General features: G+C 41.5%; 2 protein-coding genes across 7 annotated transcripts in view; one reads left to right on the top strand and one right to left on the bottom strand.

Moving 5' to 3' along the window:
- Positions 1–23,221, bottom strand: tmem176 (transmembrane protein 176). 5 transcript variants are annotated; one of them, XM_044186111.1, is made up of 8 exons: positions 23,048–23,221; positions 9,141–9,269; positions 7,123–7,233; positions 6,898–6,954; positions 6,521–6,667; positions 4,961–5,080; positions 1,371–1,479; positions 1–382 (listed from the first exon to the last, which is right to left on the bottom strand). In XM_044186111.1, the coding sequence occupies exons 1-7, from the start codon at positions 23,219–23,221 to the stop codon at positions 1,420–1,422; spliced, it is 798 nt and encodes a 265-aa protein (XP_044042046.1). In that variant the 3' UTR covers positions 1–382; positions 1,371–1,419. The 5 variants fall into 5 exon arrangements, with proteins under 5 accessions (XP_044042046.1, XP_044042076.1, XP_044042056.1 ...); XM_044186141.1 differs by adding an exon at positions 9,527–9,668 and having other exon boundaries at positions 1–1,479; positions 23,048–23,160; XM_044186121.1 differs by having other exon boundaries at positions 1–1,479; positions 4,961–5,077.
- The window catches only part of si:dkey-9i23.16 (uncharacterized protein LOC571915 homolog), a 7,114-nt gene continuing 4,241 nt past the window's right edge, over positions 23,200–26,072 (top strand). The window contains exons 1-3 of one of the 2 annotated variants that reach the window (XM_044186264.1): positions 23,200–23,337; positions 25,508–25,592; positions 25,684–25,794. In XM_044186264.1, the coding sequence (XP_044042199.1) occupies positions 25,512–25,592; positions 25,684–25,794 (192 nt within the window). In that variant the 5' untranslated portion in view covers positions 23,200–23,337; positions 25,508–25,511. Of the gene's footprint in view, positions 23,338–25,475; positions 25,593–25,683; positions 25,795–26,072 lie in introns of both variants that reach the window. The other variant, XM_044186270.1, reaches the window with a different exon arrangement.

The raw sequence follows: 26,072 nt of genomic DNA on the forward strand, positions 1-26,072 counted from the left end.
TTTAATTCATATATATGTACATATGATTTTATTTTGTATAAAATAAACAAGATTATATCAAATAGTTAATACAAAATAGATGGACATATCATAAGACTGTGTAAACAGTCAAGAAAAATAAAAACAGGGCACATGACTATATATATACTTTGTTCCATACACACAACCAAAACTGAGAGAGAAAAACAGAAAACTGCAACAACACCATGAAAACATTTTAAAATCAAGAAACAGGAGAGAAGTCAGAGGGGTCTGTGTCTGTGTGGGCACATGGAGCGAAGTCTTCCTCATGTTCAGTAAGGTTTCTTCCTCACATGCACTAGTTTGGTGTTTGGCAACTCTCTGTGCACTGCAGTGCCATTGGTAATCCATTGGTGAAATTCTGGTCAGGAATAAGCATGAAAGTGTGAAAAAAAACCCAACTCATAGTCCACTTACTAGCTTTCTCAAGTACTTTTAACCATATCACACAGTCTTCATCACTGGATGAAGCTGATACAACTGAACTACTGAGCTTGCATGTCAACAGATCCTGAGCAAACTCCATCCGATGATGAAGACCAGGTGTTAATAATAACCAGGTGTTAATAATAACCAGGATCTTCCACTTCGTCTCCAGACTGCCTTCTGGCCCAGATGACATGAGTTTTTTCAACAGTCATGACCGGTGAAGCACCCTGGCAACTTGACAAAGTTTTTGTGAGGAAGTTGGCTAATATATAACCTAAAATCACTTGTCACACCTCGATTACACACAGGCGATCTTGACGCAGCTTTTAATGTATGTTTTATGTGGTGATGGTTTAGGTGTGTCATTAAGGAGGAGACTACTTATGCAAACAGTTATTTTGTGTATATGACAGATTCTTCCCGATCTCCAGCTGTGACCCAGGTGCACTGTGAGCCTGCAGCCACAAAAATACCCACCACTTCCTGATCACATGGCTGTGCTTTGTGTCCTGTACCACACAGAAAGTTTGCTACCTTTATCAGATTGTCACATTTCATGGCCACCAAAGTGTCTTGTGATGGTTTTACCACAGGAAAGAACAATATCTTTGTCTATTCATGTATCAGAATTTCTTCGTTCTATCTTTCTTACGTCTCCTTTAATGCATTTGTCATTGTCATTATGCCAATGTTTAAGAGTTATTATTTCTTCTATTTATTCCTTTCTTCTTTTCTTTTATTACAGCTCTGTTGTTCCTTGAAGTTTTGAATCATTTGGCTGAAGTGTACCAATAATCTAATATCCAGGTCTTGGCAGACATTCATAGAAACAATCTGAAAGCAGATGCTCATGCACAGTGGATAAGTCATAGATACAAATAGACAGACAAATTCAATCTGAAGAACAGGTGATCGGTCACCTGATGAGAAGTGATCCATCACCTCCATGAGTACTGATCCAATTACTGATCAGTTCAGGTCAGGCGGTATGAGTGCTGTCGGGGTTGATGGAGCAGCTTTAGTGAGAGACTGTAAAAAACAGAAAGAGAGCATCAGCATTCATGTCAGCACTTTGCACATCTTACTTTTCTTCTCATAACAGAAAGTTGTCAGTACAATGCTCATAATGATGTACTGTATTCAGTCTTGAAATGTGGACTGGATGAGGCAGTCTCTGAACTGGGACACATCTCCAGTGGCTGACTGATTTGTATTATTAGTCAAGGCTAATGTTGGTGAAAAGGAGGAATTTTCAAACTAGTAGGTTTGGAAAGAGGTCTGTAATTTCCTAATCATTTCCCTGATGTTTCCTGGAAAGAATTATGTAATTTGGTACTAATTATGGGAAAAATAGCAATTTCCTTGAAAGAAAAGCTCCATTTAAATCCAAATAAATATTCATTCATATTCATTATTATTGGATACTTTAAACTCCATGTTGAAAAGTTATTTCAAATTTTGCATATACAGCTGACCTATTGTGTACTGAGATTCTCAAGTTTACGCTGCAGTTAATTGGAATTTAATAATTGGAAGTGGACCAATTGATCTGTGGTCTTTATTTTCCCCACATTAGCATATTACATAGTTGTTGTTTTTGTCTTTTTTGTTATAGGCTTTCCAAAAGAGCAAAAGTATAAGCAATGGATTGTGTTTGCCTGCTCAAATGTAAAGCTTGGGACAAAGCTGAAGACGAGCTAAAACCTACAAGACCTAGACTGGACAAACCACACCTAAAGATTGTTTCCACCAATTTGCACAGATGTTTTAGTCTTTGACAGCTGACAACTGAGTAACATGCGACAAGAAGATGCAACAGTTGGCAAGCACAAACATGGACTGTCCTGATCTTTATTGGATTTTGTGAGGTTCACAATCCAGCAACCCCAGCCAAACTCGTTACCCAAAATAGTGTTACCTTAGCCAAACACATTAGTTAGTCCTCATCCTAAAAGCATTTCCTCTTGTATAAGTTAAACAATAAATCATAAATCTAACCTTTTATTTATTTTTCTATAGTAAGTATTCAAACATGGTTATGTTAGAATATAACGTTTTTCAATTTACCGTACTACTGTACTATAATACAGTTTTTCTTTTTTTTACATTTTTCCATATAGTATTCTTTTATACAAAAGCTAACTTTCTTTATTTACATGTCTTCTACATGAATCATCAGCTTGAGCTGGTAAGGATGAGGACTCTTTGCCTGGGACATGTAGCTTTAGCCTCAGTCTTGAATGCATGTATCTATCAAGGGGTATTGTAGTATTTAGTCCTGTCGGACTGTGAAATGTGTGTGAATGTGAAACGTAGTTGCAGCACTTTGAGTAGTCAGAAAGACTAGAAAGTCGCTATATAAGTACAGTCCATTTACCATTGAAATGATTTAAACTGGTGGCCATAACATAAACCTATATGATAGTTACATCACCCTAAAGAGCCTTGTGTTTCAATGTGTGCAATGTTCAGTAACATTGAAGAAATCGTTAAAGAAACATATGAAATGGAAATAGAGTTGTGAAGTGGAAGGAGCTATTTTGGAAGTCCCATTAATTTTTCCCATAGACAATGTTATGTGACTCACAGCTGTACAAATCAGTTCCCTTTTAATTTTGGGCTCAACTTTGCTTGAGTTCAGCAACTATGGCACTGCGTTTTGTTAGCAACTGTAACAACAAAGTGTTTTGAATTCACTACCACTCTGATTCACGCCTTGGCTTAGCAAAGGGTTTATAAATGGGTCAATTAGTACAATTTTTCCATATCTACCTAATAGAGTTGTGTATTTGTTACTTTGAATCACAGAGAGCACTGATTTGACTTTTCCCTCTTTCTTGCTTCGGTGTTGTGTGGGAGCCTCAACTGCCTCAAATATTTTAATGTGGCTGCTGTTTCATATGACCAATAAAAGCAGCCCTCCAGTGATTGATTAAACTAAGCATGATAGGCATTTTAATTATAATGTGTTGCTTTGAAATAGCTGAATATGATAAAAGCCCCCCGCCCCCCAACCAATGTTACGCTCTTGAGATGAATACTACAAATTTGAAAATCAAATCACCAAACCATTAACAATATATGTGAACAAAATTCAATCATATCCGCTCATATGTTATACCCTCCAGATCCTCAGATACTTTGGTTAGGTTTGGTCTCCTGATTTAGGCTATAATGTCTGGAGGTTGGCAAGTATGCTGATCAACCATACTCATCATGGACCGTGATTATTGACTTGGCTTTTCATCTATACATGCTTTAAAATTGTGAATTTGGCTGCTGAACTTTTTACAAAAAATTCCTGGGGATTGATGAGTGATGACCCCGACCCCTGCGGTGGGTAATGTCACAGATGGCCTACTCATAAAATGCACCGACTTCACCGATACCAAATCTCACTCCAAACTAAATTGAAGTTGTCAGCCCCTCCAAGTAAATTTGTATATATGTTCAATCAGTTGAGTTCAGATCCACCTCTGTTTTACATTAAGCATTTTAATGATGCTTATTTTTCAAAACACACTGTAGTTTTGGCGGTATAAACTTTACCTGGAATTATGTAACTGTAGCAGCTGATGGCGGTGCGGTCAGTGCAGGTTAATTTCCTGAGTCACATGACCTGCTCCACTTCCAGGTTACACCAAAAATCTATTGTAAAAACTACATCTGTAGTCATGTCTCCCCTAAAATATTTTGTTACAGAGGTGGCTTGCTCTGGGAGTGTATTTTCAGCAGCACCAACGCTACTGAAGGATCATTGAAATATTGATCATGAAGGTGGCACTATTCCATAGAGTATAGGCTACAATATAGTATAGTATTGAGTATTTATAGTATATAGTTTAGAGAATGTTATATATCCAAGATGAAACTGACAGAAGGACGGGACTGAGAGAATAAGTAACAATTATGAATTCGTCTGCTACTTCAGAACCATGGACAGCACCATTAATTAATCAATACACAGCACAGTTAGGCTACTGATATCTCAGAGCCATGGTCGGGACCATAGATGCTAACTGCACAAACCTCAGTCAAATATAGGATCAATGAGTCAATCAGACTAGACTAACATATTCAACTAAACGACCCCTCGGCCCTGCACTCTCTCTGCTACTAGGGGATGGAGAGGGGGGATGGCAGGTTAACAAGGGGGATGCATTTTGGTCATATTGCTAACAATCCCCCCTCACATCGCCTACTGGTTATTGGGAGTATAGGTCCACACATATGTCAAATGATTAACTCCTCTCTTGCTACTGGCCCTGTACCACTTTTTTAAAGCATGCCCTGGTCCACCCACCTCTTAAAAAGCCAAAAATGGGAATAAAAACAACATGTGGACCAACTAAATACAGCAAGAAACCTCTACCAAATCAAACGTGGACCACACTGATTTTTATAGTAATAAAAGCCCAACATGTCAGCCCTGCTTGTCATACAACACTTGATTTACTTTGAGTAGACAAATCAAGTCTTTGCTAATTAAGAGAAAGTGTTAGAGTCTTACAGCGTACTGTCTGTAGCAGCGTCTGTGCCTGAAGAGAAGGAAGCAGAGGATGGCAGAGATGGCTGTCTGGGCCAGGGTGAAGAGAAGGAGGGACGACTTCACTCCCATGCTCAGCATCTGCTGTAAAGGACACACACAGCACTCACATTACTTCACATCACTTTTGTCATTGCAACTCACACAACACATTCATTAGGTATGACAGCAGGCCCATTCCTCCAGCAGCTGGGAGGGAGAATTTATTTATTGATTTTAATCAATTTAATGAGTTTAGCTTATCCCCAGTTACATGTACATGTCTGTCACAGTGGTGTTCAGTGAGGTACATAGTATTTCATGTATAGATAAAGCCATCCAGGCACGACGCCACACACTTTTGCTCAGACCGTACTGAGTTGTGGTGGCCCTGGACAAACATTTTACTACTTTTAACACAAGTTACTCCAAATAAAAAAAATCCCATAACCCCATGATTATCCATGTTCCAACACAGGGTAGGAAATTACTAACCAAAATGACAGCTTTTCATAAAAGGAAGTGTTGTTTTTATTCAAGGCTGTAGAAACTTTTCTCCATCCTTCCTTTTCGCTTCACACCAATCCCCTAGCACACTGTGAATGGCTGTGATTACTGCCTGAAATAGAGGTGACTGTGGGACTTGTAACTTTAATGTTAACCTCAAGTTTTTGGATGTACGTTGAAATAAATGGACCAAAGCACTGTGAGTACTAAACGTTCAATAAGCCACATACATTTGCTCTGTGGACAGGGGTTCCTGTAATTCTTTGGAAATTTCTATGTAAAATTCTTCCAGTGTTCTGAGCCACTTTCAGACACACACTTGATTGTCCCCTTTACATACAGCATTTGAACAAATACAGAAATTCACTTCACTATATTCACCTTCTATAGTAAGGTGAAGTGATGATTGAAGGGGTAAACCAGTGCTATTGTGAGTGCTAGGCGTGTGATGGATCTGTGGGTCATGTCTGAGAGTTTGGATGTGCGAAGGCAGATGATTTTGGAGGCAGTACAGTATGTGTGATGCTGGTGAGTTTGTTTCAGTTGGAGATGGTGTAGAAGCAGGGGCAACAGTGCAGCAGGATGGGCTGAGGCTCCAGAGGAGCACCACCATTAGGTCAACATTTCCACTGGACCAGCACTCTAGCACTAACCTGACGTGCCAGATGGTTTGTTACACAAAAGCATTTGAGAAGTCGTCCTTGGAAACAGTTTGGAAAAGGGCTGGCACTTTCAAAAAATACTTTGTTGTTTTTGAACAAACAGTCGCGGCGCTTCGCTTCTCGTTGTCGTCACACCTAAATCACCTGGCAGTAGTTCTTCACAGGACGCTGATCGGCCCGAACCACTGTGGTTTGGCCACAGGGCGCAAAACTTGAAGCCTGGCAAAATGGATTCTCGCATGATCTCACGTGATCTTGCAAATTTAGCTGCCTCTACTCTAGCACCACCCACAAGACACACTTTTTAAGTATTTTAAGCTTCAAGCTATGTTTTTTGTACGACAGCAGGGTGACGTGAAATGAAGTTGATACCAACCGTGGTGTAGTGTATCTCGCTACAGTCGCCATGCAGTGTCTCGACGCAGGGCACCTCAGAATTCTTGTCCATGTCCACAGAGTAGATGATCACAGCCACCACTGACAGCACAGTGGACACCACGCTCACCATCAAACACGCCCACAGCTGAAAAAACGCACACAACATTTCCTCTTTTTAAACATTAGCGGAGGCAGAAAAGTAGTAGTAGTAATATGAGCAGCAACTGCAGTAGTACAAGTACATCCTGCCTAGCTGCATAGATACGATGTAAGAAATAAATGGAGCTTGGGAAAAGACAGTGTCCTTGTATATAACCATGCATGTGCACACACTGTCTAGCTGCATATGTGTGTATGTGTTGTCTAGAGACTCACAATCTTCATGGTGCAGTGTTTGTCCAAGATGATAGCGACCACTCCTGCTGTGATGAACTGGGAGCACACACACCCAGGAGACAGTCAGCACAGAGGAACACATATCACAATATTAAGATCCCTGTGCTCAGCTCAATCAGCACACATGATATCAGTGGAATCTAAATGAATACTTTAACTGTGTGTGTGTGTGTGTGTGTGTGTGTGTGTGTGAGAGAGACTCACTGTCAGGCCGCTCCACCAAGGAACTCCCAGACTGACCACCTCAGTGACCTCAGTGAAGTGCAGAGGAATGGAGTAGGACATGACCATCAGCCCCAGCATCACCTGACTCACCTGGCGTGCACACACACACACACACACACACAATCCATTACCAGTAACCAACTTTGTGACACCATTGATCCAGGATCTAGCTGACTAACTAGTTAGTACGACTGTGTTGAAGAATAAGCCATGGCTTGCCAAAACACACCACCACAACACAGCAGGCAGTGGTGGAAAATGTGAGTGAGTAACTACTACTTCTGGTGTTTCTGGTGTTAGTCTTTGTTGTGGACCTAGATCCAGTTTTTGAAGCACTTTCTATTTTGGCCCATAACACCTGAACCTTCAGATAGAGAAGGAAAATCACATTTGTTTTTGACAAAAAAAACTTTACTCAAGGTCCATTTCTTCAGCTTTGAACCACATCTCAAAGTCTTCCTCTGTGTAGTTTTTTCTCGATCAGTGTTTTTTTTTTTCAATTTCTATACTTAGCAAAACCTCTTCTGTTTCAAATTGTCACTATCCAATCTTCACCAGATTTGGCTTAAGTGTGGTGGACATGATCTAGCTTAATCTAAAAACTGCCACAATTCTTGAACACAATTTCGAACAACACATACACACATTCATCAGTGCTGATAAATACTGCAACATTGAATGGCAGTTTTCCTGTAAGTGGTGTTACAGCAACATGATACGTTTAACTGGCCATTTAATGGTTCCCTGTGGACTTATTGACCTGTAGTCGCGTTTATGGAGCAGTTTTTGTATAAGTGGGTACCCAATTCACATGCAGCACATGTAATGTGTGACACATTACACATTCCTGACAATGGTTTCACCACTCCACTGATCAAACAAACTTCGAGGACTGCCTTCTTTCACCTACGTAACATTGCAAAAATCTGGCACATCCTGTCTCAAAATGATGCCGAAAAACTAGTGCATGCATTTATTACTTCTAGGTTGGACTATTGCAATTCCTTTTGATCAGGCTGCCCGAATAAGTCCCTTAAGACTCTCCAGTTGATCCAGAATGCTGCGGCACGTGTACTGACAAAAACTAGGAAAAGAGATCATATTTCTCCAATATTAGCTTCTCTGCACTGGCTCCCTGTAAAATCCAGAATAGGATTTAAAATCCTTCTCCTCACCTACAAAGCTCTTAATGGTCAGGCATCATCGTATCTTAAAGATCTCATAATACCATATTATCCGACTCAGCTCCCAGCTTGGGTTCGGGAGGCAGACACCATCTCCACATTTAACAGTAGGCTTAAGACTTTCCTCTTTGATAAAGCTTATAGTTAGGGCTGGCTTGGGTGAGTCCTGAACTATCCCTTAGTTATGCTGCTATAGGTCTAGACTGCCGGGAGACTTCCCATGATGCACTTCTTTCCTTCTCTCCTCCTCTCCCTCTCTGCTACTACAGTTGTTGTTATTGGCTATGTTACTAATATTGTCATTATCACTCCTATAGCTGTCATTCCTATTATTATTAATTTATTCATATTAATATTACCACTACCATTACATTACTACTATTTTAAAATTCTAAGTGGTATTTGCATTGTACTGTTGGTTTATAAAGCACTGAATGGTTTAGGGCCAAAGTACATTTCTGATCTTCTGCTATGTTATGAACCATCCAGACCTCTCAGGTCATCTGGGATCAGGTTTGCTTTCTGTCCCCAGAGTTAAAACTAAACATGATGAAGCAGCGTTCAGTTTTTATGCTCCCAGAAAACTGCAGGTCTGCTCTGTTTTTTTAAATCAAGGCTGAAGACTTTTCTGTTTGCTGCCACCTTTAATTAAATCAAATAATGATTAATTTCTTACACTACACTGTAACTTTTACTCTCCTGTTATATCTTGTTTTTATTTTCTATTGAAATCTTTTTAAGTGTTTTTAAATGTCTTTTTATATATCACCCTATGTTGCTTTTATGTTTTGAGAGAGAGACTTCTAGACTCACCCCCAGACATTTGGGCTCTCCTCTCAGGACGGCAGTGCGCAGAGCCTGCTGTCTTTCAGTCAGCTTGACAGCGTTCACATCCTCCAGCACCTGCACTGTCAGATCCCTGGATACTGCCACTGCCATCACCTGCAGAGGACAGAAGAGCTCACTTTCCAAACTGCAGGACATTCTTACAGATCAGTTCACACAAAACCAGCCAAGTTGTGTGTTGTAGCTGTGGAGTTTTGGAGGCGCTGTAGACCTTTACCACATCAGACATGACTTGTAAAGCACAGGTGTAACTAACAGCGTTAATGAAGTCTCTGTTCCTTGGTAATGTCCCAGTAAGCCATTCCAGAAAGCCATCATATACAATACCAGGGCACTAGAACTTGCTGACCTACCTTGGATTTGTTATTAGGGGTCCAAGCAGCAAAGCCTGTTAGGATTCTTCTTCTTCTTCTTGTGCCCCAAAAGTATCTGGATCTCAGAAACTGTAACAGCTACAGTTCCCAAACTCGGCAGATGGGCTGGAAATCTCACCCACTACTCAAAAAAAATTGTACCAATTGGTCAGATGGTGGCGCTATAACAACAAATTAACATTTGGCCTATAACTTTTGAACCATAAGTGACAGAAACAAATTCCTTTTTTCCTGGATTATGTGGGTCCAGACGAATCTGTCCATGTAAGCCACGCCCATTTGCACCTGGATATATTTCCTGCCATTTAAAATGTCCAAATCTGTTCTTTCACTTCTCCTCCTACAAATTTTGAGCAATTTCCATCAACATTTTCATATAGCATATCTGGACCAACCCGGAAAAAGTACTTTTTTGATATTCCATACAGTTTTGAAATTACACATTATACAAAATTCTATAAATTATACGTCTTCAAGTTCAATTTTACATAAACGCTCATAAATCAAAATTGGCTTAAGCTGTTGTAACCAAACTCGTTGCACATGTTCGTATGCTAGGTCCAAGCTTCGCTGAGCAGTCCTGGGATATTCTGCCACTAGGGGGCGCCACAAATGTGAAAAATGTATCTCTCATAATTAACTGCAAGGATTTGAGTAAGAAATGTTCCACATGTTCTACAGCCATGTTCAATTCATTGTAAAAAGTTTGGTCATGATTGGCAAAAAGGGGAGAGGTTTATAAGCTTAAACACATGTTTTCATCTATATTGCAGTCAAAACTTTCAAAAAGCATTTAAATTTTACCATAGGTCCTAGAGAGTTAAAATGTTTTCAGCACATCCACTGTGTGAGTGCAACAAGCTAACTCACTAGCCCAGGACTTCAAAGTTCTTCTGTACTCAACACAAAACGTCAGTGAATAAAAGTCTCGAATCCAAAGTTCTTCGTTTGACTGTTTAATTATGAATCTCGCAACATAAAAAATTTAAAACTTAGGATCTTAACTATTCTTACAAATTAACTGTGTAGTTCCGTGTAGGTCAAAAGACTGTGTTGCTCCAGAGTCCAGTGGCTTCTGACTGTTTCGCAGGGTTCTATTTCTTTCGTGCTAAATCTAACAGCCAATCAAATTGCGTTATACTAGATCACTGGCTAACTGTTTATATTCCAATTTCTACGTTTCATTTGCAACACAAGTTTTTCTCAGATTTACAAAATAAACTCAAAATATTATTACTTCCATAGAAATGGCTTCAACATATCCCAGTCCCTAATTGACTAGGCCTTAACATATCAATTATCAACTTAAATTTAAACTGAAGTCATTTACATTCTTACATTTAACACTTTCTCAATTCCTTTTAGCAAGAATATTCTTTTCTTCACAGAAAAGTATTTAAAGATAAACATTAACTGTGAAGTATTAACAACTAAATGCTTCTCACAGATTATTCAACTGGTAATTTCTGTTCTATTCAAGTCTTTCTCTTCTATCTTCAGTCTTCTCCCTGCAACAAACAAAGTTTAGTTACGGGTCTTTGAATGATGCTGGTCTTCGTCCGAACTTCAGCACTTTAGACAATGCCTTTGGAGTCAGGCATCACCCTCATGATTCTGCCTAACATCCAGGAGTTTCTTGGCAGGAAAGAATCTGCGACAAGGACAACATCTCCAACCTTGAAACTTCTCTTTAAGCCGAGCCATTTTTGCCGTTCTTGCAGAAGCGGTAGGTATTCGTGAGTCCACCTTCGCCAGAACAGATCCGCCATGTATTGTATTTGTCTCCAGCGGCGGCGGGCGTAGACATCATCCTTAGTGAACACACCAGGTGGAAAACTAGGCTGTGTTTTCAATGCAAGCAGATGATTCGGTCATTGGGGTGATCTGTGTTCGTGGTTAAAGGTCTCCCATTGATGATGCTCTCAACTTCGCATAAGAGAGTGTGTAGTCCTTCATCTTCTAAGAGCTGCTGCTTCACAACGGAGCTCAGCACTTTTCTCACTGTACGGATTTGACGCTCCTAGATACCACCGTGGTGAGATGCAGCAGGCGGGTTAAAAATCTATTGTACACCTTTTCTCATGACTTCATAGATGCGAGACTGATCCAGCTCTGCCAATGCCTCACACAGCTCTCGTTCAGCGCCGACAAAGTTGGTGCCATTGTCGGAACGAATAACTGACACTTGACCTCTTCTGGCTTGAAAACGCCGTATGGCATTAATACATGAATCAGTGTCAAGAGAATGGGCTACTTCTATATGCACTGCCCTGACAGTTAAACATGTGAAGAGCACTCCATAACGCTTAGCCTTTGCATGTCCTCTTCTGACCTCAAAAGGTCCAAAATAATCTACACTCGTGTTGGTGAAGGGTGGTTTGTCGGGGAGCAGACGATCTTGTGGCAGATCCGCCATTTTCTGCTCTCCTGCCTTTGCATGTAGTCTTCTGCAGAGGTTTCACTCTGAAATCACTTTTTTTGCCGCTGCATTGGCTCTTGGTATCCAATACCGTTGTCGCAATATGGCTAAGACATGGTTCCTACCTCCGTGTCCACACTCTTGATGGATGTGGTGGAGAATGAGATGAGCTATTCTGTGCTGTTTATGCAGAATGGCAGGATGCTTGGCCTCCTCAGGCATCGCCGATCTGTTCAAACGTCCTCCTACTCTCAACACGTCCTCTTGCAAGTATGGATCCAGTTTGAAGATAGAACTGTTCTTTTTCACACGGTAGCCTGCCGACTGCAAGGCTTGTATCTCCTCTGTGTAAGTTTGTCTCTGACTGTATTTAACCAGTTCAATTTCAGCTCTGGATAGATCTTCCATGGTAAGTATTCTTTTTTCCAGGTTTTTTTTGTACATCACCATTTGCTGTTCAACTATAGATCTGCATTTCTCTGGATCATTCTCATTCTGCTGTATGTTCTGCTCAAACTCTTTTCTCTTCTCGCTCAAGTGCCGCAATGTCCTTTTCAAGTGCAAAATCCAAGATGCCGCCTTTTTTAGCTTATGCCAGCTGGAGTAATACTCAACGAGCCGATTCAGTGGATCTGTGCATTCGTTTGAGTTTGAGCACGACGCTGCAGCGGATGTCTTCACCTCAACATCGTCTTCAGTCAGGTAAGGACACTGTTCAGGTTGTTCTGGCCATTCAACTTCTTTTCGCAGGAAACTAGGCCCCTGAAACCAGCTTTTACTTTCCATGAAGCTCTGGATCTTCAAACCTCTGGAAGCCTGATCTGCTGGGTTTTGTGAGGTGTTGACATACTTCCACTGAGAAGATGTAGTCACTTCTCTAATGAAAGAGACACGGTTGGCTACAAACGTCTTGAAACGAAGAGCATAGTTTTCTATGTACTTTAGTACTGTTGTACTATCCGTCCAGAAGACCGACTCCAGCAGGGGAACTTCAAGTTCTTCTTTCAACATCTGATCGATCGATCATTCTCGGGATCGTGATCAGTTTGAGTGGAGCGACTCTGGACTTTCCCATCAAGAATGATACATGTTTCTCACCCCGGTCATTTGTTAGCAAGAGATACGACACAACGCCATATCCGTCTTGACTAGCGTCTGAGAAATTGTGTAATTGAAATGTGAGCAGTGTTTGTAGGCCCAAATGCAGGAGGTTTGAAACATCTATTCAGACGGAGTTCTGAAAGCTTGTCTAAGTCTGTCAGCCACTTCATATATGTCCGGCATGCTTTTTCGTGGATCTCTTCATCCCAACATTTCTTCTCTTGACAGAGATCTCTTAAAATGAGCTTGATGGGTAGTAGGAGTGGTGCCAAAAAACCCATTGGGTCATACACCGAACTGACTACAGATAAAATGCCCCGTCTTGTGCATGGCTTGTCCGGTAGATGTATTAGGAACCTGAAGCTGTCAGAACTTGTGCACCACTGCATGCCTAATGCCCGTTCCACTGGTAACTCATCATGCTCCAGATTGAGATCTTTGACTTCAGCCGCTTCAGAAGTTCTTGAGGACTGTCTGTGTGGCTTCAGGGGTACTCTTTGATGCTGCATCTTCCGCTGTTCTTCTTAATGCATATGACGCACAACTAGGAGAAGATGTAGCACCGAACAAATGTACACACATTCTGTACTCTTCTGCTTCCACATTCAGATTACCACCTGGCCACCAGAGAAAGCGTAGCATATCCGTGTCCGTGTCTGGAATCCACACCTGGTAAAACATGGACTCTATATCTGCCATCATGGCGACAGGCTCCTGTCTGAATCTCAACAATACTCCGATGAGAGTGTTAGTTAAGTCAGGCCCTTGCAACAACTGGTCATTTAGCGACACACCTTGGTAAGTTGCCGCACAGTCAAAGACGACTCTGAGTTTCCTCTTTTTTGGATGGTAAACTCCATGGTGTGGAATGAACCATACTCTTCCTTCACTGCGACTCAACTGTTCTTCTGGAATCCTTATTGCGTAGCCTTTTTCCAGTATGTTGTCCATAAAAGCCTTGTACTCTTGAAAGAAGTCTGTATTCCTACTGAACTTCCTCTTCAAAGAGTTAAGCCTCTGTTCAGCAATACCACGGTTGCATGTTATCTTCACCTTGTCATCCTTTAAAGGCAACTTGATGCGGAAGTGACCATCCACGAGCTGAGCTGATGTAGTCACTGTATGCATGAACTGTTTGTCATGTTGTGACTGTTCTCGTCTGTCGTCACATCTTCTTTCTGGAAAATCTGCATTGTAGTGCTTCATCAGCATGTCTTCAACGCTTATCACAGAAATACGGTTGACAAGGAAACTTTGACTTTTGCCATCATCTGATTCTTTCTCTTGGCATCTGCTGATTGGCCCATTGACGACCCAGCCAAGAGCTGTCTTCACAGCGTATGGCCCGTCGTTCTGGCTATTAATGATCTCCCATGGTTCCATGGCTTTGTACGTGTTGACACCGATGAGCAGACCAACTTCTGCTTCAAGTTTTGGGAGATGGACTCGACTCAGGTAAGACCACTTCTTCCAATCCAATCTTTCTTCTGTGGGATGTTGGCCTTTTTTGCAGGTATATCTGCAGGTACTCTTGCTCCTCTAAGCCACACACCTCCAGATGGTAAGTTCATAGCTATTCACTTTCTGTTCTTGCGCTATAGTACAAAGCAGGAACTCTGCCTTTCTGCCCCGCAAATTCAACTTCTTCGCCAATTCTTCAGTGCAGAAAGTCGCTGTACTTCCTTGATCCAGGAAAGCATAGGTCTTGATTATCTTTGTGTCTTTCTTGTGTTTTATCTGCACAGGTACGATGGGAAGAATACACTCACTTTTCCCGGCCCCAGTATGGTCACCTTTTCTGCATCCTGCAGACACGAGAGCACTTGTGACTTCGCTTGTGCTTGGTGACCTGTCGTCTGCACTGTTGTTCTTTGATGAAGCATCTGTCTTAACAACATGCAAGATAGCTGGGTGCTTGAGTGAACACTCTGGACAAGAGGCCCTTTTTTTACAGTCCTTGGACATATGACCTGCCGTCAGACACCCAAAACAAAGGCCGTTCGTTTTCAAGAACTGAATTCTTTCTTTCAGAGGCGAATCTTGTTGCACGCATTCAGTGCATGGTTATTCTGGCAGTAAAGACAGGGACTTTGAAAAACACTTGCTGACTTGGCTGCAAAAGGTTTCTTCTCAGATTGGCCTTTACTGACATTATTTTCGGTAGCAGACACATTCACAGCAAAGCTGCTTCTTTTAGACTCACTCTTTCTGATGCTTGGTTGCTTTTTTGAGCTGTTCTGACTACTTGAAGTGGAGTCCAGGATATCTCCAAATAGCGGGTCATTGGCAATCTTTGCTTGTCGGTACACATATTCCACTAAATCATGAAATCTGGCTCTTTTTCTTGTTCTTTCTTGAATGTCATAAGCATAACTTCTCCATCTTTCTTTCAGTTTGAATGGAAGTTTGGATAAAATGGACTTCATGTTGGTAGGATTGTTCATTTCGTCCATGTAGTCCACATCATTCACTGTGTTACAACATCCAACCAAGAACAAAGCAAACGCATTCAATCCTTTTCTGTCTTCTGGCCTTATCTGAGGCCATTCCATAGCCTTTTTGATATAAGCTGTAGCGATGGTCATTTCATCTCCATAGTGACGATCAAGCAGTTCCCTAGCTTCTTTATAAGCTCTGTCGGGTTTCATGTGCTCGCAGCTCCGAATGAGATCAAGTGGCTCTCCACTCGTGAACTGTTCGAGGTAGTACAACCGGTCCTGATGACTGTCTGTTTTACTGTCGATAGCATGCTCGAATGCCCTTATGAAAGATCTGTAAGTCAGAGGATCTCCTGTAAACGTGGATATGTCTCTTTGTGGGAGTTGAGACACACTCTGTTGTTTAATGAGCATCTCGGTGACTTCGTTTTGACGCTGTAACACTTTGTGCAGGCTATCTGTAGAAAAATCAGTGTGATCATGATGAGTAAGATGCGGCGTGCTGCTGACAGCATCAAACCTTGACGATGATTTTCTTCTATCTGAAGCACCAACTTGAGTGGCTGGCTTTGGATTGAATGTAAGGGATGTCTTACCAGCTCCACGACGCACATAATCGTCTACATTGTGTTTTTCTTGTCTATACATCAAGGGTTCATATCTGGGTCCTGAAGGTAGCTCTGACAAATCATGTTTAGATTCATGAGCATCTTCAAAGTCTTCGTACACCTTCAGTGTCTGAAGCAGCAAGCTCAGTTTCAAGATCCAATTGCTCTTTTCTAATTCTCAAGCGAATTTCTTCCTGTTCTATGGCTTCTCTCTTTTTCATTGCTGCAGCTCTTGCCAACAGTGCTTCACGTTCAGCTTTAATTCTCAACATTGCAGAAGTAGTACTGGAAGTGTGGCTTACTACTGAGTTAGCTTTGGATACACTATCATGTGGCCTAATATCATCTTTCTCATCTTTCAGGACATCTGCAATCCATTCATTTGTGTCTTCTATAAACTGCTGAAATTCCGAATATCTGTTCTCATAAGCTTCTTGATCCGCTACAGCCTTTTCTGTGAGCTTTGGCGCCCTCTTTTGGTCAACACACGCAGCTGCACTTTCACCTGCCATGTCATGTCACCTTAAAATCTTCACACAAAATTGTCACAATTCTTAATATTGTCCACAGCTTCTAATCTTCTTGTAAACACTCGTTTAAAAGAGTCACTGATGTGCAGGATTTATTTATGTCAAGCTCTATGACTTTTAAGATGAAATATCCAGTGAACACTTACTGCCACTTCTGGACGATGGCTAATAAAGACATGAAGAAAATATCAGAACTGTTCATTCAGTGTAATTCAGCCGACGACTCACTCTCCAGGTAGGCTACCTCTGGCTTTCTTTCTGTATTCTTTTGCTGCAATGTAGTTTTCGTCCATATTGGTCCGTTATCTTTGTTAGCAGCCGCTAGCAAGTTTCCCTCAGATCCGCCCAGTCGATTAGCTCGCCGTCATCACGAGTGTCTTTTTCTTTAGCGATCTTCTCATGCGGCTCGTCTTTTTGCTTCGTCGAGCAATCTTCTGAATTTACTCGAAAGTTTGACTATCGAGCAGTCTTTTGACTTTGGTTGTGAGTGCAACAAGCTAACTCACTAGCCCAAGACTTCAATGTTCTTCTGTACTCAACACAAAACGTCAGTGAATAAAAGTCTCGAATCCAAAGTTCTTCGTTTGACTGTTTAATTAATCTCGCAACATAAAAAATTTAAAACTTAGGATCTTAACTTTTCTTACAAATTAACTGTGTAGTTCCGTATAGGTCAAAAGACTGTGTTGCTCCAGAGTCCAGTGGCTTCTGACTGTTTCGCAGGGTTCTATTTCTTTTGTGCTAAATCTAACAGCTAATCAAATTGCATTATACTAGATCACTGGCTAACTGTTTACATTCCAATTTCTACATTTCATTTAAACTCAAAATATTATTACTTCCATAGAAATGGCTTCAACACACTGATATGTGACAGAAGTTTGCCTCACTGCACCCTTTGGTCAATTCAGAAGTCTGTCACTCTATATTTTTAATATATGCAAAATCAATTAAGATCTATATATTCTAGTCTTCATTCAAATGCTACCAAAACTGACACAGACAGACAATGAGTCTGCAGTGACATTCAATGTCTTACTGTAATTAGTACTGTATGCATAACATTTTCTTTTTTGCTCAGTGTTGGATCAAACTTCACCAAAATATCTGACAATACACCCGAAACCAGCAGAATGACGAGTGAATTTTCTCACCAACATTTTGACTATAGGCTGGCACGTGATGTCATTGCCTCACATTGTAAGAAGGTGTGTCGAAACCATATCTTCTCATTGAATAGTCCAGTGCTTTAAGATCGTTCCACTTCTGTGCCCCTTTTGGATCTAAAGGTTGTGGGTTTGAACCCTGCTAAGGGTAGCACTCAGTAGAGTTGAAGGTGAAAAAAACGCAGACACACACAGGTGTTCCCAATCTGCTGACTGAGGCACCAAAACACAGTCCTTCTGATAAGACCCCCCTCCCCCTCTCTTTCTCTGGTTTTAACTGTTCGTCACTTCAAACCTTCAGCTTTCATTCACAACCAAATTTCGTACAGAGCATATCTGGACCAAACCGTGATGTGATCCAGCAAGGAGTCCTAGTCCAGGGGGCTGCTGTGATCCAGCAGAGACTGGAGGCCGCCACGGCAGCGTCGGCTCTGGGGCGCTGGGCAGCGACGGCTCTGGGGTGCTGGGCGGTGGTGCAGGCAGCTGGGCAGGCGAGCAGCTGTGGGAGCCATGCTTCCTCCTGGGGGGCTTACTAGAAGGTGCCAAGACAGCAACAGACTGAGGTACCACCTGGTTTGCAAGCTGAGATGCTGACTGGAGACTAGCACACAGGAGGCAAGCATGCAGGGATATGAGCTGGGGACCAGCAGGCTGATGACTGGCAGACCAGGGTGCAGACTGATGACTGCGAGGACCAATGAGAGCCAGGCAGGAACCCAGGTATGGGTTCGGAACTGGGACCGGTTCGAGACAGGCAGATTGCAGGCTCATGTAACCAAGCCTGACTGATAAAGGGCTAGCAGTCAGGTAGTCTAGCTGCTTGCTAGCGGGCCAGGAGTCTGGCTGGTAAACAGGCTGATGAGTTGCAGGCTGGGGTGTCTGGGTATAGAGTTAGTCCGTGAGCCACTCAGGGATGGCCTCCCTCAGCCCAGGCCATGTCAAAAATCTTGCTTCTACCCAAAATCCGATTGCCTCTCTGTGGGACTCGTCTCTTATTTCTTCCCATATGTCCTTGAGGCACGTCAAGTCATGGACCAACTGGTCCACATCCTCAGAAAAGTCTGCTGGGTCCATGATTGGACGGATCATTCTGTTGTACGGGGTGCAGTATGAGGACCCAAATGCAGATGATGAGGAAGCGGTATGTGGATGAGAAACTTGTATCTAAGCAGCTTCTTGCTGCTGTGGAAAATAATAATACCTTTGAAAAGTTCCAATCTGGCTTTCGTCAACACCACAGCACTGAAACAGCCCTCCTCAAAGTCACCAATGACCTTTTAATGAATGCAGATGCAGGCATGTGTTCAATTCTTGTGCTGTTGGACTTAAGTGCTGCCTTTGATGCAATTGATCATGGCATTCTTTCAGATAGACTGAGGCACTTGGTGGGCATATCTGGCACTGCACTAGACTGGTTCTCATCTTATCTGTCCAATAGGAAATTCTGTGTCAGCATTAATAACTTCATGTCATCCTTCTCCCATATCAACTACGATGTGCCTCAAGGTTCAATTCTGGGACCAATACTGTTCTCCTTGTACATGCTTCCTTTGGGTGATGTAATCCGCAGACATGGTATTTCTTTTCATTGTTATGCGGGTGACATGCAGTTGTACCTCCCTGTCAAGCCCACTGACCTTAGTACACTGAGTTCTCTGCAGGACTGCCTGTCTGACATAAAAAAATGGATGTCAATACATTTTCTTCAGCTCAACTCAAATAAAACTGAAATCCTTGTTATTGGGCCCCAACTCATCACTAAAAAAATACTGCCATCTACTCGTAACCTGCCACAACATATCAAGCCTGTTGCAATAAATCTGGGTGTCTGTTTGATAGCAATTTATGTTTTGAGCAACATATCACTAAGCTTGTCCAATCATGTTTTTATCACCTCAGAAAAATTGCAAAAATACGATCTATTTTAACTCTTAGTGATGCAGAAACTGTTGTGCATGCTTTTATCTCCTCACGCCTTGATTATTGTAACAGCCTGTTCACTTATAGGGCACGGCTAATTATGTATGATTGGATAAATGTATGTTTACGCCTTTAATCACAGATTGAGTCATCCAAATGATTTGAATGTTTTACAGGAAAAGAGAGGGATTTTGATATAAAAACACAAATATATTTGGCATGTAGCCTACCTGTAGAGATAAACAACTGAGGGACGCAGGATTAGAACTTGGAAAATGTATTTTCAATATCACTGTGTCTTTAAATCAATCTCTTGGTCTGGAGTTGGAATGCTTAGGACCAAATTCAGAGACCATATGTCTGATATATACTTAAAGTGACTGGTTAACCTTTTCAGGGCAGGAAATATGAATATGTGACAAAATGACAAAAGTGTATCACTGTAAATATAACAGATATATATATAACAGAATCTATCATCACACTTGCTCTTCATGAATCTGTGCATATTGTTTTACCCATAGCAGATGTACTGAAACACTTCAGTTTGGGGAAATCGACGTTACCTGATGTAACTGCAGTTTTATGAGAATGCGCACAGCCTTTTTTTGGCAGTTGCTATTGGTTACCCCGATGACACATACAGTACTGTACAGTACATTCACTTGTCTTAATCAAAAAACTGTGTAACGACTGCAGACTGTACAGAACTCAGCTGCTAGGCTGTTTACCAGGACCAAGAAGTACGACCACATCACACCTGTTTCAGCCTCTTTACATCGGTTCCCTGTTTGTTTCAGGATTGATTTTAAGATCTTGTTGATTATTTTTAAGGCTCTTCATGGCCTGGCCCCAGATTATATTTTAGACCTTGTAATCCCTTATGAACCTTCATGTAGTTTGAGATCTTTAGGTAGGGGTCTCCTGTCTGTTCCTGAGTCCAGGATGAAAACAAAGGGGGACAGAGCTTTTGCTATCAGGGCTCCGAGGCTCTGGAACAACCTACCCGAAGACATGAGGTTGTCTGAGTCAGTGTCTTCGTTTAAGTCTCGTCTCAAAACACATTTTTATCTGAAAGCAGATCCTGATTTTACCTGAACTGGCTGTTTATTTTATTGCTTTTGTGTATTTTATGTATTTTTTTTTTAATATTTTGTCATTCACTGTGGTATTTTATTTCTTTTGTTGTGAAGCACGTTGTACTTTGTTTTGATAAGTGCTCTATAAATAAAGTTTTATTATTATTATTATTATTAAATGCCGGGAAACTGGACACGGGAACAAGGTACAATGAAAATGCACATGACAGCGACACATGACAGTGACACACAACACACAACAGCCACAGCCACAGCCACAGCCACACACACACACACACACACACACACACACGACAGGAACACAATGATCCGACAATGAACAAAGGACAAGACCTGGACTAAATACCCTAAGGAAGGGGAGACAATGAGACACAGGTACAAACAATCAAGGAAGGGCCAACAATCAAAACTGGAGGGAAAGCAAACAAAGCCCGGAAGCAAAACCACAAGACACACAAGGGGAGGAGAACACTACAAAATAAAACAGGAAATATGACTAAACCTCAAACTATAACACATAGTTACAGGTATTTCCTTTATGTCTGCATTTACTGTGTCATAATTAAATATGTTAAATGGACAATTATTCAGCATTTGGTCAGTAACAACTGACTTTTTGAATAACTTTGTATTATGTTATTGTGCTGTTTCTTTGTTTTGACCTGCCAAGGGACTCCAGATGGAAATTATCTTAATGCTATAATCTGGTACGTTGCATCAAATGATGACATTAATGTTTTAAACTGTACATGGTCCCTTTTAAATAAAATAAATACATTTAAAAAAGAACATTTTTAAACATTATCAAACAATATTAAAGTAACAATTACTAAAATAAGACAAAATCACACAGTATTGAAACATACCTTAATGACCAATAAGTTTCAGTGCAGACTGTATGGTAGTAGTGAATGAAACTTTGTTCAAACTCACGATATGTTTGACTAGACATACAAATGTCCTTAAAAGTAGACAATTGTTTTTCTTGAAGGTTTTGGTGCAAAATGCAAATAAAAGAATCTCTTAAACCCTAGCCCTAGGAAAAAACGTACGTAAACGTAAAATAACATACCCAAAATGAGTCAGAAATAGCTCCCCAATCAGAAGGCTTATATGCATATTTCTGGTCTCCTTTGATATGTCAGAGGCTAAGGAATATGAATCCACTGTAAGTAAACCTATTTCCAGCCCCGAGACACAGACTGTGTGTCCATATGGACGACTGCAGTAACGCCGACTGCCGTTTCTTCCCCATGCAACGCAAATGGGTACATGCCAGCTGGAATGGACTCAACATGTCCCAGAGACATTTGAGTAGTAAGTATTAATGGATTTATGCGACCAGACACAACTTTTGATTACATAAACAGCAAAGGTAAGACACAATTTATAGTTGTAAATATAAAAACGGAAGTTTGTTCTTATTGTGACAGGAGCTACACTGCTGGAATCTGTGGAATTTCAGTGTTCATTCCAGGTGTCGTTTGTGTGGATAGCGCGAAATGAAAGCTGTCAGGAGCGCTGTGACTGCAGGCATGCACCTTGTTCAGATAGAATACTTGTAGCTACACACTCAGTCAGTTGCTTGGTGTTTGACTTGTGTTTGCTTTAGGTAAAAATGGTTAAGTGGGTGTGCAGCATGAATATGTTGCTACATGGTTAGCATGCCCTTGTATGGTGTTTGTTGCGAGATGCACTGGCTGGTACCGGGGGCGCTTGGGCTCAGGGGTTTTAAATGAAAGAAATAAAACAGATTACGCAGGCTTCATGTTCAATGTGATGAATAACACAATTGAGGCAGTCTTTTGATCTGTCTGTTAATTGATTGTCAGCTTGTACAGAAATGAGTGGAAACCAATGGCTGCCTGGGGAACTGTATAAGCTATACTTTACTCTGGAAACTGGCCAGCACAACTGTTCAGTATACATGCAAACACACTGCTATGGCCCTTTAAGACTGTGACAGCTGCGTGTTCACAGCATAGTGTCACAGTTTTGGGACCTTGCACATGATATATTGTTACTGTAAACTGATTAGAGCATATTGCCTACGCTTGGCAACTTGCGTTGTGTGCGCCATGTGTCCATGAACGGATCACCCCCTAATCGTCAGTTCATTCTACATATTTAATAGACTTTCAGCACAGTCTCACTCTGACGGTATCATTTAGGATTGTCTAGTTATTAGATTAGAAAGCACGAAATGTCTCATTCCTACCTTTATCTCTCTGTTCTCCTTTATAAGTTTAGGCTTCTTACGACCACTCCTGATTTTGAGTGCGCCTCCCTGCCTTCTCTTGTTGTTGTGTGTGTGGTGGAGAGAGAGAGACTGTTCTCTGTCTCTGGATGAGATCCAGCAGAGCTCCTCCTTCCCTTCCGTTGCTACTTTCATTCCAGGAATCTTTTTCTTGTCCGGATTTTTACCGTTAAAAGTTCATCAGAAGGACAGGACCATACCAACCCTGTTGGTCTCATCCAGAGACATCTCTGTACTAACTTCTAGTCGAGGTGAGTAACCCCCTGCTTATAGAACATAGTTAGATTATTTAAATGTTATGTGTTGTTAATGATATGTTGTGTGAAAGTGTCCATAAGCAGGACAGGGACACATAAGGTTGTCATATTCAGTATTTGGTGTCAGAGACAGCGGTGCTGTGGCAGGTCTGCACCTTGCATGGTGGCTCGCTGCCGTCGGTGTGTGTCTGTGTGTGAAAGCGCTGAATGCAACTAAGTGCATGTCTGTGTCTGCATGGCTGCAGCTGGCTCTACCAATACACAAACATTTTAATTGTGTTTCCCACAAATTCTGCTGCTTTGTGACCTCGTCTCACGTTGTATGTAAACTCTGACTTAAGAGGATAACCATGTTGTTAGCTGTGTTTGTTAAGGACATGGGGACCCACTTGGAAATCCTCAAACTCTTAGATGCCCACACTGATAAGCATATGGTTAGTGAAGCTGCATCAGATGAACCAACAGATGGATAAATGTGTGCATGAAGAGAATCAAGTGACTTTGTTTCTAGACTAGTGATGGCCAAAATGTTCCCCTCACTTATCATTTCATCATCAACCTCCCCCCTCCCCCCCCAGTCCCCACCCTTTCTCTCCTCTTCCTCCCACCACATCTGCTTTTCATCCTGCTGCATTCCTGTCTTTCCTAAGAGGATTCTGGCATGTGGTTTTGATGAAGTAACACACTCACACACTTTTCTCTCTTTCAATACCTCATTTTGTTCTCTGTCCCTCAATCCCTTCCTCCCAGCCCAAACAGACACAGCAGAAACACACATGAATAATCTTGCATGAATCCAACACACACACGCTGCAGCGTTTCATTGGTTTCCCACTGTCCTCGGCCCTCTCCAGTGGTGTGTGTCGGGCTCATGTGGTCTGCCTCTGTTGTTCTTTGGGTCTGTTCATGTCTTTGCTTTTCTTGTACAGTCTGCTCCTCTTTCTCTCTGATTCTGGTTTTTCAGTTTTCAAACATTATTCACTATTGACAACATTAATTCTCTAGAAAAGATTTTTTTCTACATATTGTAATGTGGGCAAAATCAGAGGGAACAAATTTCCTCGAACTGTTGAACGTAAGGCTTTAACATTTCAACAGGTGCTCAGTCTGGATGCATCTGCTGTACTGTTTACATTGCGGAGGGATATCAGTAGAGAGCCACAACACAGGAGGTTCTGCTATCAAATCCATACGTCTGACTGCTACATTTGAATCATGGCGGTGGGCTTACGCCATCAGTGCTGTGCTCACTCACTTGCTGCATGTTGCCAAATTAATATGATGTGATGTAAATTATTATTGCTGCTGGGGAACAAAACATTATGGTGAGCTGTGGAAGAAGGGTATATCCCTATAACTATGGCTATAAAATAGTTATGGGTATGTTTTTACATACTATATACATACTATAATAAAATACTGGGGGAGACTAATGTAGTTTGGATCCTGTGTAGGATCCATTCGAGGATCAAATCGGATGTCAAAGAATCACCTCTTATGTCCTGTCATATCATCAGATCATAAACAATGAAGGGGCAGAATGCATATTCTTACACTGAGAACCAAACTTTATTAAGGTTCAGTGGGCGAAATTTAGTGGAAAGAGCAGTGTGGCAAGCTATTCTTACAAATTACATTTCAATGAAATAATTATTTAATATGTTTTGGGTAGTTAACAAAGTATTTACAGTGTCATTTATTTCTAGGTCCCTCCTAAATGTAAATTTGTTACCCACTCATTCCCTGTACTCCTTCCCTCCTTTAGCTACCAGTATGTACCCTGTAGCTATTTCATTGGTAGCCCATATGTGCGAAATATTTACACTGTGATTCATGGGCCCTAATCTATATCCTATATATCCTGTATATGTGCATTGTAGTCCTCTGACTAGGCCTCCCCATCCTCTGCTGCCAGGAGCTTCCACACACAATCTCTGAGTATCTCCGAGTTTTGCACTCGCAGGGCTGAGGACTGAGGGTCTTAGAGTCCAGCAGAGTTCACTTGGCCGGTGATAGCGGGTGGAATTTGAAATGTACTGTTTATGTGTTAATATTGACGGTAATCTAGAGTGGTATGTACTTGGTTTGATTCTAACAAAAGTGGACTTGTGGAAAACATCTCTTCACTTCAGATCAGTTCTACTGTTGTATCTGTCGATTGCAGTAACATGTCCTCTGAGGGGGCGGTGCCAGCAGCAGAACCCAGGTCACATCGCCTCTCCGCCTGGTTTGACCCTGAAACTGCTGCGGTGAGATCAGGGCTTTATTTGAATTTAAAGTCTAACTTCCCATAAATGATTATTCAGTAGAGTGGAATTCCAAATCTCTGCGTCTGTGCAGGTGGTGACCATCCTGTTGGGGCTGGTCCAGGTGCTGCTGTCTGTCCCGCTCGCTTACACTGACCCAACTCTGCCAGAGCTCTTCATACTGCCACTTGTCTTAGGAATTGTAGTATGTACCTCATGATTCTTATTCTGATTCTTAGTCTATCAGTAGTTTCAACAGCTTCAACTGTAATCCTCCAGTAAATGTATATATCTTATGAAGCCCTTAGCACACTGATGCTACTGTAAAAATCTTAATGAGTATCACTCTTTAGAGTCTTTAGTGACATGGAGGTCAAATATACCAAAAGGTGACAAGCTCTTGCAGATTGTCTGCATTTGCATATAACTTTATATGGTCATAAGACCATCATCAGGCAAGAATACCATGACCAAAATCTAAAA

Source organism: Siniperca chuatsi, linkage group LG3 (genome assembly GCF_020085105.1).
Source record: "Siniperca chuatsi isolate FFG_IHB_CAS linkage group LG3, ASM2008510v1, whole genome shotgun sequence".
NCBI lineage: Eukaryota > Metazoa > Chordata > Actinopteri > Centrarchiformes > Sinipercidae > Siniperca > Siniperca chuatsi.